Below are 12,268 nucleotides of genomic sequence, written 5' to 3'. Positions count from 1 at the left end.
AATTTTCTTAGTTTTTGGAATTTGTAAACATATAAAATACAATTGGAGCAATTCTATAAACTGGTGTCTATAGATATGCACCACTTATAGGTGGCAGAGGCACCATTAATTGACAGGTGCCTATGGGGCTCATTTTCAAAGCACTGAGGGCCCCTTTTACCATGCTGTGGCAAAAGGGGGCCTGCACTGGCATCAGCGTGTGTTTTTGATGTGCGCTGAGGCCCCCTTTTCCCACAGCAGGTAAAAGGTAGGTCTTGATTTTCTGTAGGAAATGGCCATGTGGCAAGTAAAGCACTTGCTGCTCGGCCATTTTTTGTGGGGGGGGCCCTTACCACCATCCATTGAGGTGGTGGTAAGGGATCCCGTGCTAACCCAGCAGTAACCGGGCAGCACATGGCATTGCCCGATTACCGCTGGGTGCATACCAGTGCTAGAAAAATACATATATTTTTGTTGCACTGGATATGACAGTGCACTGGGTGTGGGAAGTACTGCTGGGCTGCTGTGGTAGCCCGGCAGCACTTCCTTTTCAGTGAGCAGTAAGCCTGCGTTGGGCTTACCGCCGCTTTGTAAAAGGGGATCTTAGCCTTACAAAGTTCCATAAGTTACTATGCACTAGGGGCCAAATTCTATATATGGCACCTGAAAAATTGATGCGGAAAATATTTCCACCTAAGTGTATTCTATAAGCTGTGCCTAGATTTAGACGCGGTATATAGAATATGCTTAGCCGGTATCCTAGCACATAAAACTATGCATCTCCATTTATACTAATAAAAACATGGCATAAATCCTGGCATGTAGATTTAGGCGCAGAAGGTCATATTCTATAAAAGTGCACATAAATTTTGGAATGCCCCCTAAATGCCCATTTCCCTGCCCATAATCATGCCCCTTTTTGTCTGCATGCATTAGAATTTATGCACAGTACGTTACAGAATGCAAACGCAAATTGGGCATACACCCAAATTTGTACACGCATTTCTAGTCCATTTATAGAATTAGCGGGTAAGTGTACAGCATTAGGGCACCTAAACTGAGGCACCAATTTATAGATTTGCACTGAATATGAAAGTACATCACGGCAAGTAGCGTGTAAATCGTAGCCTTTCCAAGTTACATGAGTTAAATGTAGATGCCATTTACACCTGTAAAGCTGGTAATTCCACATGCAAATCATGAAGAAGCATTCTAAGGTAATCATTCCATTGTTCCATTGTACTATGATAGGATGTAATATATTCCACAAATCAAGAACAGCAGCAGAGAAATGGGACTGTCTAACTTTTAGTGCAAATTAAAATCTGTACTCTGTGTGGATTTTTATTGTATTACTCAAATATTCATAAAATTCTCTTAGATTGGTTTTCTCAAAATTGCAGGTAAATGAGAAATGCTAATTTTGTCTCTGCCTGTTTATGAGTTATGACAGATATTAGGTCAGTATGCTGTTCTAGCATGATTTCAGAGACACAGGATATGTTTGAGTTATTACAGCAATGTGAATGCAAACTCTGCATTTTCTTAATGAGACAGGAGTTGTATGCCAAGTACTGCTAAACCTGGGAGCTAGGGAAGACTGTTTGTTTTTCTTTTTTTCTTTTTTTTTTACTTCTTCCTTTTTGTGTGATATGGTCAAATGGAAAACCAAAGCTCTTAGCTTACTTGCATTGGCTTCTGGTAAAGTTTGGCATTAAATATAAGGTTTTGCTTTTTATTTTTAAATCATGGCAATATTGCTTACCTTTTTATCCCTCTTTTTGTTGCATTTGTACTCTTTTCTTCATCCCATATGTTCTTGTTTAAGTAATAGTTTTGTTGATTCATCATTGATGTTTGGAAAATAAAATGTAATGTGAATGTGGACATTTTCATTGCATGATCCTTCTTCCAAACTGTGCTCAATGCAGAATGTGGTGATGTTCCATAAGGGGCTTAAGCCTTATCTTTTTGAGCAAGCGTTGGAAATCAGTTGCAAGTATTGTGATTTTTATGTTTTTTTTAGGGGGAGAGACATATTTTATACCTACTTATATTTTATATTCCTGAAATTTTTATATTGTTTATGTATTTTGCTATTGAAAATATTTATGATTATCGCATTTTCTTTATACTTCACCATAAACTTTAGTAATAGGGAGGTGATAAATGTTTTAATAATAGTAACTAATAAAGTTAGATTGCACTCCTTGGTGCCCCAAGGAATTTTATTTGGTTAGTCATTAATGCTACCATTCACCAACTGTTTTGACATCTTCACTGACTGATGGCCTCAGTGCAGGTATGGGCAGAAGATTGAACCCACCGTGCTTGAGCAGAGTCTACTCTGAGTCTAGTTGTGCATATGACACATTGGTGCCAGACCTAGCATATACAGGTGCAGCTTGATTCAGGAAACCTGCCTTAAGAGTGATTAGGTCTGAGGGTGTTGAATCACCAATAAGCATGGCTATGAGAAGTATAGAACTGTTTATCATGTCTGTGATGTATGTTTCTTGTGTTGAAGGATTGGTTATTATGGTAAACCAATAATGTTTTACAATATGAATCACCTAGATGGGTTTTTTTTTACCCTGAGTAGCAGTTGCACATACAGTATTTTTGAATAAATAAAATAAACCTCTTCATTCTCCACAATTCTTAGAGTCGTGGTCCCAATGCTTTTCAGGTACAGGAATGTTACAATGTTTGCAAAGTTTTTAAATAAGGCTGTTAGACAATTAATTACAAATTTTAATTGTGATTAATCATGTTGTAAGGTAATGATTAACTGTGATTAACATATTTGCTGTTTTTTGTTTGTTAGCTATTGAAAAATAACTACATTTTTAAAGAAAAAATGACAATGTAAGACATAAATAAATCCTGAAATTAGGTATAAATCAATTGGTGTAGTTTAAAACAAACAATATTAAACATTTTTTTAAAAACTCTAGCAGATTATGGCTGAATAAATATTCTAGACTTGTGATCTATTAGTGCAGATGTCTCAAAATTCAAAACAAGTTCCTCTGTCTCAAAAGGTTATAGCCAGTTGCTTAAAGAAACTAATCTGGTACAAAAGAAGACCTCTTCTTGACATTTATAAAGCCTGCAACATGAAAAAGACATTCACATGGTACAGTAGTGGCAGGTATACACAAGTAACGTCTAGCAATCAGTCCAAGGTTGAGATATGCTGCTGATTTAGCAGCCCATCAATCAATGGCAGATGATAAATGGGTAATAACTAGTTCACTTCTGTAAAACAATTAACTCAAATGTGACATCCGTGGGAGTAGTTTCATCATCAGAGTCATTGGGTAAGTTAAAGCATAATGTTGAAGATTTGACTGAGTTTGATAAAGATTTGGATGAAGATGGACAAGAAGAAGCAGATGAAGATGCTGATAAAGAAGCAGATGAAGATGCCACAGAAAAATCAATCAGTTCTAGTTTAATGGCATCCCAAACAGATTGTCATTCACCTTGAAGAACAAAGATTAACTTTTTGAAGCGAGAATCAAGTGCAGAAGCAATGCATAGCCAATCATGGTCATAGTTTTCAAATCATCCCATCAGATTTGAGAGGAATTTATTCTTGAGCCTTGATATATATGATGAATATTCATCTGTAATTGACAGCTCTCTCTGTAAATGGCATAGTGTTGGCAATATGATTGAGTAGGTATTTCTTCTGTGTTCAGTACTGAACAATTTTGAAAATACAGGAAAAATATTTCTCTGGTAGAGTCTTAGGCTTATAAAATATTTCTCAGACTTAATAGACAGAAAACCAAGGTGGTCTGGTTTGGAGCAGTGGCGTAGCCACAGGTGGGCCTGGGTGGGCCAGGGCCCACCCACTTAGAGCTCAGGCCCACCCAACAGTAGCACATGTTTAGCGGTAGCTGGTGGAGATCCCAAGCTCTGCCAGCTGAAGACTTTCCCCTGATAGTAACAAAATTCTACTCTCCACAATACTGGCACCTGCGCATGCTCAGTTTTCAGTGCATGCCTCCTGCAGATTGCCAAGGTGGAAAGAAGCATTTTCCTGCCAGCTGAGATTTCTTTGGTGCTGGTGGGGGGGGGGGGGGGGAGAACATTTGGTGCCCACCCACTTCTTTGATTATTTACCACAAAAGGAGGTTTTAGAGACTGAAAACAAATATAAAATCTTGGGTGTCTTGTTTGTCTGTGTTGATTAGATTGTAAGCTCCATTAGGCAGGGGCTGGCTCTTACATGTTCAGTGTACTGTGCTGCATATGTCTAGTAGCGCTATAGAAATGATAAGTAGTAGTAGTAGTAAGATCAGATCAATTCACTTAAGTTTAATTTTCAGCTTTGACAGCTTAGACCTTTTAGTTCTATTCTCCTTATTCAAAGCTTTAGAAATGTTGCCCAATCAGTTTTGTTGCCATACCTGGATTATTGCAATTTTTTATATGGAGATATTGCTGGAAAGCTGTTGTAGAGATTACAGCTGCTCGAAAACACAGCCACAAAGCTAATTTTTAGAAAGAGCAAATTTGAGAGAGTATCTCCTTTGCTTAGAGAGTTCCATTGGCTTCTAGTTTCCTCTTGTATATGTTTTAAGATTGCATGTTTTGTTTTTAAATCCCCTGCTAGGTGATGAAAACAAAAAATCATTGTCTTTTACTAAGATCTAGCAAGTACTTTCGATTGGCTCAAGCTTTCAACACGTCATTTCCAAGCTGCAGAGGGGTTAAGCTAAAAAATTATTTAGATTCTTCTTTCAAATATTTAGCCACTAAGATTTGGAATTTGCTGCCAAATTTTGTAAGATCAACTTTGTCTTATCTCTTATTTAGAAAATGCCTGAAAGCTTATATGTTTTCTGCCATTGGTTTTGATTAATGTAGTTGTGACTTTTTGTCTTCTAATTTAGGTCTGATTTCTGTCTGGTATGTTTTCTGCTTGTTTATGTAATGTAATTCCACCTGACTATGTTGCTTCTTGTCAATCTGTGTGTGGTTCATCTTTCCATGATACATCCTTCCAGTCCCTCTGCTAAGCTAAATACCTCTTTCTTCCACTAGCTACTTTTCAGGAAACTACTTGTTAAATAGGGTACCCAGACCAATCATTTTGGGTGGGACCACATTTAACTTGGGGAGGCACTTCCAACCCCCCCCCCCCCCCACACCTTAACTCAGCATTTCATGTGTCCTTCCCAACCCCCCAATCCCAAAGGCCAGCACCTGCCCCCTGGTTTGTATTTTGGATCCCTCTCTGAATCTCCCCATTCCTCCATGTTCCTCCACAGTCTACCTCAGAATCATCCTGCTCGCTGCAATGATTCATCTTCACTGCCTGCACCAGCTCTCATAGGCTTCCCTCTGTTATATCCTGCAGTGAGGAAACAGGAAGTGACATCAGCAAGGGTGAGATGTGGCATAGGGAAGCCTGCAGAGGACCAGCACATGCAGCAAAGGTGAATCGCTGAGGCCACCGGGATGCCTCTGAGGTAGACCGGGGAAGGGTGGGGGGATTCAGAGAGGGGGCAGATGTCGAGACGCTGGGGGAGAAAAAGAGAGAGGTATGAGGCACTGCCACTTTGTGGGCCTAAGCCAAGAATGGGTGGGAATGTGTCTCTGCTTTGTTTTACTAGTTTTGCTGTTGATATATAAGTTCTTATAGTCTACTTTAGCAATTATAATATTTTTGAAGGGTTTTATAAAAACCTTCATTAGTCCCCATTCCATGAGGTACCTCAGTATTTTCCCCCACAAATTACATAAGAGAAACATTGCTGAAAGGTAAAACTACAGATGTAAAGAATCAGACTTCACCAGTAAGCATTCTACAGTTTCCAAAGCCCTCGTCTGCACCCTTAACTACTCTCACATAAGAGGTAGAAATATGAAGTGCCAGCTTACATAAGCCAACCATCAAGAGAAGTATAAGGTATAATATTTTATGAATGGTCATAAACAAGGAGAAAATTTCATTTTTCCAAGCACTGGCAATAAATACACAACCAGGGGCCATATAACTTATGAGACAGGCTCTGTGCTATATCTACTTCAATATTCATGTTGTCTTGCCTGCGTGGGAAATATAAAACTAGAATGATTGAAGATAAATGTCATCAGGCCTAATCTTAAGCCAGTCTCATTAAGGAGTCCTTTTACAAAGCCACGGTAAAAAGTGACCTGTGGTAGTGTGGACGCGTCTTTTGGGCAAGCACTGGGCCACGTTTTACCATGGCTGGGGAAAAGGCCATTTTTTTAATGGGCCGGGAAATGGGCATGCGGAAAAATTAAACTAGCATGTGACTATTTACAGCCTGAGCAGTTACCACCAGCCATAGACATAGTGGTAAGGGCTCACATGCTACCCGTGTGGTAACTATGTAGCGCTCGCAAATGTGGCCGCACTGCCAATTACCACCAGGAACACTTTGTGCAGTAGAAAATAGAAAAGTGTTTTCTACCACGGGATTCAATGGTAATTTGGTGTGCACTACCTGCACGTTAGCCCTCCACGGCTTTGTAAAAAAAGTCCCTAAATGAACACGTTAAATAAATGAAAAACACTTTTTGTTTTGACCAGTTTCAGAAATTTCTGACCCATGGACTTTTGAATGATACCTTATTCAAGAAAACTGGTTTTGTGGTTCAAGAAGGATAGTCTGTATGCCCTTACAGATTAGTTTGTTACTACATTCTGATAAGAGTTTCAGTTTTAGGATGCATGTGTGCAGTATGATTGTCATAATTTCTGTATGTTATAGAGGGCTCTGGAAAATGTAAGTAAGGTTTTGGGAATACCCTTTCTACAACACTCACACAAAATGCATCTGTTACAAAACAGTGGATTTTAAGCATGTAAACTGTATTGATTATTTCTTGAAGTATATTTCCCTAGTTTGGCCAGAAGGTGGTGCATGTTTATCTTTAAAGCTGTTACAGAGTAATGACTGTTTTTTCTTTAGTCTGGCACAGATAGGAAGTAAGATGCAGTATACTTTTAAAAACTTGTTGTTCTGGGCTTTAATTGGCCCATCAGCTCAGCTCATCTAGGATGTACTAGCTTTTGCCCCAATCTTAGCCAGAGAAAAGAGAGAGAAAGATCTCTTTGCTCAGGCCCTGTGAACAGTTATATTTGATAACCTGTGAGCAGTTATATGTCCTGATCTCCCCAGGTACTATTTAGTACACAAATGTTTAGATAGTGTCATAATTGATCCATATTGCAGTTACCTGTTGTTGTTTTGCTGATTGCACCTTTTCTGTTCATTGTTCTAATATTTCATGACAATAAACATTTTTAGTTTATTGCCTCTACTTGTCTGGATGACTAAGAATCCTGGTGGTTTGTGTGTTGGGTCTGTGGGTGCTTTCTAGGAATTGTGGGACAACTGGGAGTGTGGCCACAGTAACACAGAAATTACTGGGGATAATTTGAGAGTGAGAGACTCACCCAGAGATGGTTGGGACCCAGTCGGGGGGAGGAGGGTGCTAGTGTAGAGCACAAGCAGAAGGTGCAGGTGGACTGACCTGTGCTGAGGATAGATCCTCTAAGTGACCACGGGGTAGCCCCAGGTGGGTGGCTAGGCATTTCATGACAGCATCACTAGGTTCACCTCTGGTATCAGAATTTTTCTAAGCAAAAATAATAAGCCCATTATTACAAATCAGGCATTATTATAATGGATAAAGTAATAAAGAGAGACAGCAGAGATCTGGACATATTGGACTAGATTCAGTAAATGATGCACAAATTTGGGTACTGAAAAAAATCCGCACAGAACGTTATTCTATAAACAGTGAGGATTTACAGTAACTGTAACCTGGTGCAAATCCTGGTGCGTAAGTTAAGCACAGATCCCTGGTATTCTGTAATGCTGTGCACTTCTTTAGCGAATGCCCCTGATAGGACTGGTGGTGGGGGAGCAGAGAGAGAGAGCAATGTTGAGACCCAGGGTGCAGGGGAAGAGAGAGGGGGAGATGTTGGATAAAGGGAGGGCAGAGGAAATGGAGGTGAGAGGGCAAGATGTTGGACCCGGGGTGGGGGAATAGAGAGAGAGAGAGATTGGGGATAGAGTGAAGGGAGGGAGAGATGTACCCAGGGCAAAAATAAGATGCTGGCAGGCATCTTTTGATCTCATTGTAACCCGCTCCTCTCATTTAGTTGGGTTAGGATCTCTGATTTTCTCCGAGAGCTGACCTTGGGGTTCGGGAGACTGAGTATGCACTACTCACTTCAGGTTCCCTCTGAATCCAACCAAGGAACCACACAGTAGTCAGGAGAGTCAAGAAAATTAACTGAACTTTATTTAACAAATTAGAACTAAGTAACGGTTGACATGATAGTCCTCAGCATACAATTTTGATGGCATCTTAGACTTGATCTTTCAGTCACAAGAGCAGATAACTTTTCCTTCTTGGGTTATGTACATGTGCAAAACCCCTTTCGCCTGACCTTTAGCAAGATGACACCCCACAATCAATTTCTCCGATGTAACACCATTACCATCGGAGATTTGGATCCCGCATTAACTGCCCAAGCCTTTCAGGGATTTACGCTGAAAGAAATCAGAAGCCATGGGCAGACAGTGTCCTACCCTTAAGCCCAGTTAGCAGCGAGACTCCCCAATCTCAACCTGCAGGTTGACTCCTCTGTTGGCTAAGGAGATTAACAGCAGTGACCCTGATCCCACTCCAACGTCCATGTCAATGTCAGGGTTGGCTCAGCAGGTACCCCCTCTCTCTTTTCCACCAGGTCACTTGATGGGGGTATAGAAGTTCTGAAAACACAGGCTACCAATGACAAACTCTACAATATTGTTCTCCTTTACATAATAATCATCAGCTCCATCCCACACTGAGATTCCACAAATCAGGGCACTGCCAAGTTAGATGGACTCATGACTTTTCCATGCTGGCCTTCTCCCACGAGGGCTCCAATATAGCAAAGGGTTACATTATGATTAAAAACTTTTAATCATGTGATTAATTGTGATTAAGATGTTTAATTGAAATGAAGCCCTAATTGGAATACAATTTTAAACAAATGAATACATATTTCATTAATCAAGATGGATAAATAAATTAGACAACTGAATAGTGAGTTCCAGAACAGGGTAAAATCACAATTTCCCAGCAAACAAAAAGAAAATTCTCTACAATTTCTCTCCACTAGAAAGAGCTGCTATATATACTGTATATATTTTAAAAAACCCTACAAAATGACCAAACTATTTTCATCAAGCCTACAGGCAAAGGATGCTCTGTAGTGATTATAGACACACAGAAGTACATAGACAAACAGCTGTCAAACAGTACATAGTATAGGAAAATGACTGAGGAACCCACAGAGGATTACACAAAACAATTGCAACATTTTATCAAGACACTTCCAAAGCCAGTACAGTTACAACTAAAAAAAAATCATTCCAAACCATTCTTCTGTGGGCATATTCTTCATGCTACATAAGATCCATAAACCTAGAAACCCTGGCAGATCAATCATATCTGATATTGGCATACTTACAGAGAAAATATCTGAACTTACAGAGAGTATTCTTAAACCCAAAGACAGAGTTGCCATGTTACCTAGTTCCAGTCCTGGATTTCTGACCATCCTATCCAAATGCATTATGGGGAAAAGCAGCACTGATTTCAATGGGTAGCATCAGGGACTACAGATAACACACTGTTTTGGAATGTAAGTTCAGAACAGGACTGGCCAAAAAGTTTCCTTCCTGGAATTAGGTGACGTGGTTAAGGGGCCATTTTACTGAGCTGTGCTAGTAAATGGCATTAGTGTCCCTAATTGGCCCGATTCTATATATGGCATTTAAATTAACACATGTTAAGCCTAAGCATATTCTAAATACTGCTCATAAATCTGGTATTCAGAATACACATAGGCGTAGTTGATCCAACTAAATATACATGCGTCCATTTACACCAACGAAAAGCTGGTGTAAATCTCTGTGTGTAGATTTACATGCACTGGCCCATATTTTATAACAATGTGCGTAAATTTAAGAATGCCCATGAAACACCCATTTCCATGCTCCTAAGTACGCCCCTTTTTGCCTGCACGCATTAGAATTTAGGCGCAATATATTACAGAATACGCTTAGCAATGTATGCATGTAAATTCTCATTTTTGCCAATTAGTGCTCAAAGAAGGAAGGACTGTGTGTCCAGGACTGTGTGTCCCAGTACTGAGAGAAGCAGGCTGCAAAGCCTGGGGTTGGGAGTCCCCAAAGTATTGAAGCTAGTACTGAGCCCATGTATCTGTGTGGGGAGGCTCAGTGTGAAGACCTATGAAAGTATAAAGTATTAAGCTAGAAGAAGTGTGCCCAGGTGCTGGAATAAAGAGTTGCCTGAGAAATATGCAGTTGGTGAGACCTGATTAATTTGCTTAGTGGGAACCAGGTCACCCTGAGTAAGAAGGGGTAGCAAGCTAATTTGCATATGATCTGCATATTGAGAACCAGGTCACCCTGAGTGAGAAGGGGGATATCACAATATCAACTCAAATCAATTCTTGTATATCGCTAATATTCTCTTTCCAGGGTTCAGTTCAGTTTACATTCTAGGTGAAATGAAAGCCAATAATGTTAGTGTGAGGTATGAGAACAATTAGAGACCATTGGTAATTTAATGCTTAAGACTAAAACCATTATAGGAAAGGATAATGGATGATACTAGGAGATAGAAGTCAATGGATTGTTATGAAGTAGTCTTTGGGAAGAGAGAGGTTTTTAGCCTCTTCTTGAAGCTAAGGTAGCTTGCCACTGGATAGTATTTTGCAGGCGATATTACATCTAGCCCAGATCCCTTCAACAGCAGAGTGAGAACAATTTTGCTCATATCGGGAGGTAGTAAGCCAGTTTTTATCAGCTCATTCAGATCATCGAATAACCACATTACTGTTTCCATAGGGATGGATTTGCGATGGTATTTTGGACATTGATCCAGGGAGCAGTTGGCTCGGGAGCATTTCAATAGCAGTGATCTTACTTCCTTGGCAGTTAATGGTTGAAAAGATTCCCAGTTTTGGTCTGTTTTGCGTCCTTGGATTGTATAATCTCTAGTGATTGAGACTGAGCTACTATTGGGTTGGACTATTTTCCTCTGATAGTTCTGACCTAATTTGAAGGATCTTATTGGCAAAATGACCTTTCTCCTATCTCCCCTCAGTTGTCTGAAGCTGAACAGCCCTAACCTCTTTAGCTTTTCCTCTTATGAGAGTCGTTCCATCCCCTTTATCATTTTGGTCACCTTTCTTTGTACCTTTTCCAATTCCACTACATCTTTTTGAGCACACAGTGCTCAAGATACAGTCTCACCACTGAGTGATATAGAGGCATTATGATATTCTCTGTTCTGTTCTCTTCCAGCCTCCCAGGGTCCTCCTGTAATTTCACGGTCTGTTTGAAGGGGGCAGGGTTTTCTGTTGGTGGTGGGGTTTTCAGTGAGAAGAAGGGCTACGTCTGGGGGGATTTGGGATTGGGGGATCAGGATGGCTTTCTGATCTGGGGTGATGTAGATAGGGAATCAGAACTTGGGGGAGAGAGGAGATGGAGGTATTTGCTTTCAGGTTCATCAGAGAGACCAGATTTGGGGGAAAGGGGAATATGTTGGGGGGGGGGGGGGTGAAATGTATTTTAGTGATGTTCTAGGATATACATTTGAAGTTAAGAACTGGGCCCTCACTGAAGGTAACATGCTATCTGTTCAGTAAAAGAATCTGCCCTGTGCAGTAAATGTAAATCAGATACTGAGCACACCTCCTACATTTATTGTACAGGCTTTACCACAGCTTATGTTTTGCATTTAAGATGTAATAAGGACAAAAACGTTAATGCACTTATTAATAGAGCCTCCAGGTGTGCATTTTGCTTTACTGGACTTTGCTTTTTAACATTTTTCAATCTTTAGATCGATTCTTGCAGGCTTTGCACCATAGAATATTAAAATTTAAATAACAAATTAACCTATTGGGTTCTGAGCATTGAATATCTGACTTTTTCCATTTTTATATTTTTTGTAACTATGTTCATTTCGATATCTCTCTTTTGCATTAACTCTCACTAAATAGATTCACATTTCAAAGAACACATTTTTGCATATGAAAATAGAGTGCTATTTCAGAGTCCTTGTGCTCAACTTATGGAGTTTCAAGGCTTTGTAAACTTAAGCTATTTAATTTAGACTTTAACTGATATGATTCCTCCTACATAAAAGTTATTTAAATAATGGCAAAATCCATTCTGGTTAGTTCTCTACATTGCAAATGGAAATGGCT

General features: G+C 39.8%; 1 protein-coding gene across 1 annotated transcript in view; it reads left to right on the top strand.

The window, feature by feature from the left end:
• The window catches only part of KLHL1 (kelch like family member 1), a 683,807-nt gene extending 680,335 nt beyond the window's left edge, over positions 1-3,472 (top strand). The window contains exon 13 of the mRNA XM_030202420.1: positions 3,282-3,472. Within this exon, the coding sequence (XP_030058280.1) occupies positions 3,282-3,472 (191 nt within the window). The remainder of the gene's footprint in view (positions 1-3,281) is intronic.
• The last annotated feature ends 8,796 nt before the right edge of the window (positions 3,473-12,268 follow it).

This window comes from Microcaecilia unicolor, chromosome 4, assembly GCF_901765095.1.
Source record: "Microcaecilia unicolor chromosome 4, aMicUni1.1, whole genome shotgun sequence".
Classification (NCBI taxonomy): domain Eukaryota; kingdom Metazoa; phylum Chordata; class Amphibia; order Gymnophiona; family Siphonopidae; genus Microcaecilia; species Microcaecilia unicolor.
The sequence above is the reverse complement of the archived record's forward strand: the minus strand, read 5'-3'. Positions and strand labels throughout refer to the sequence as shown.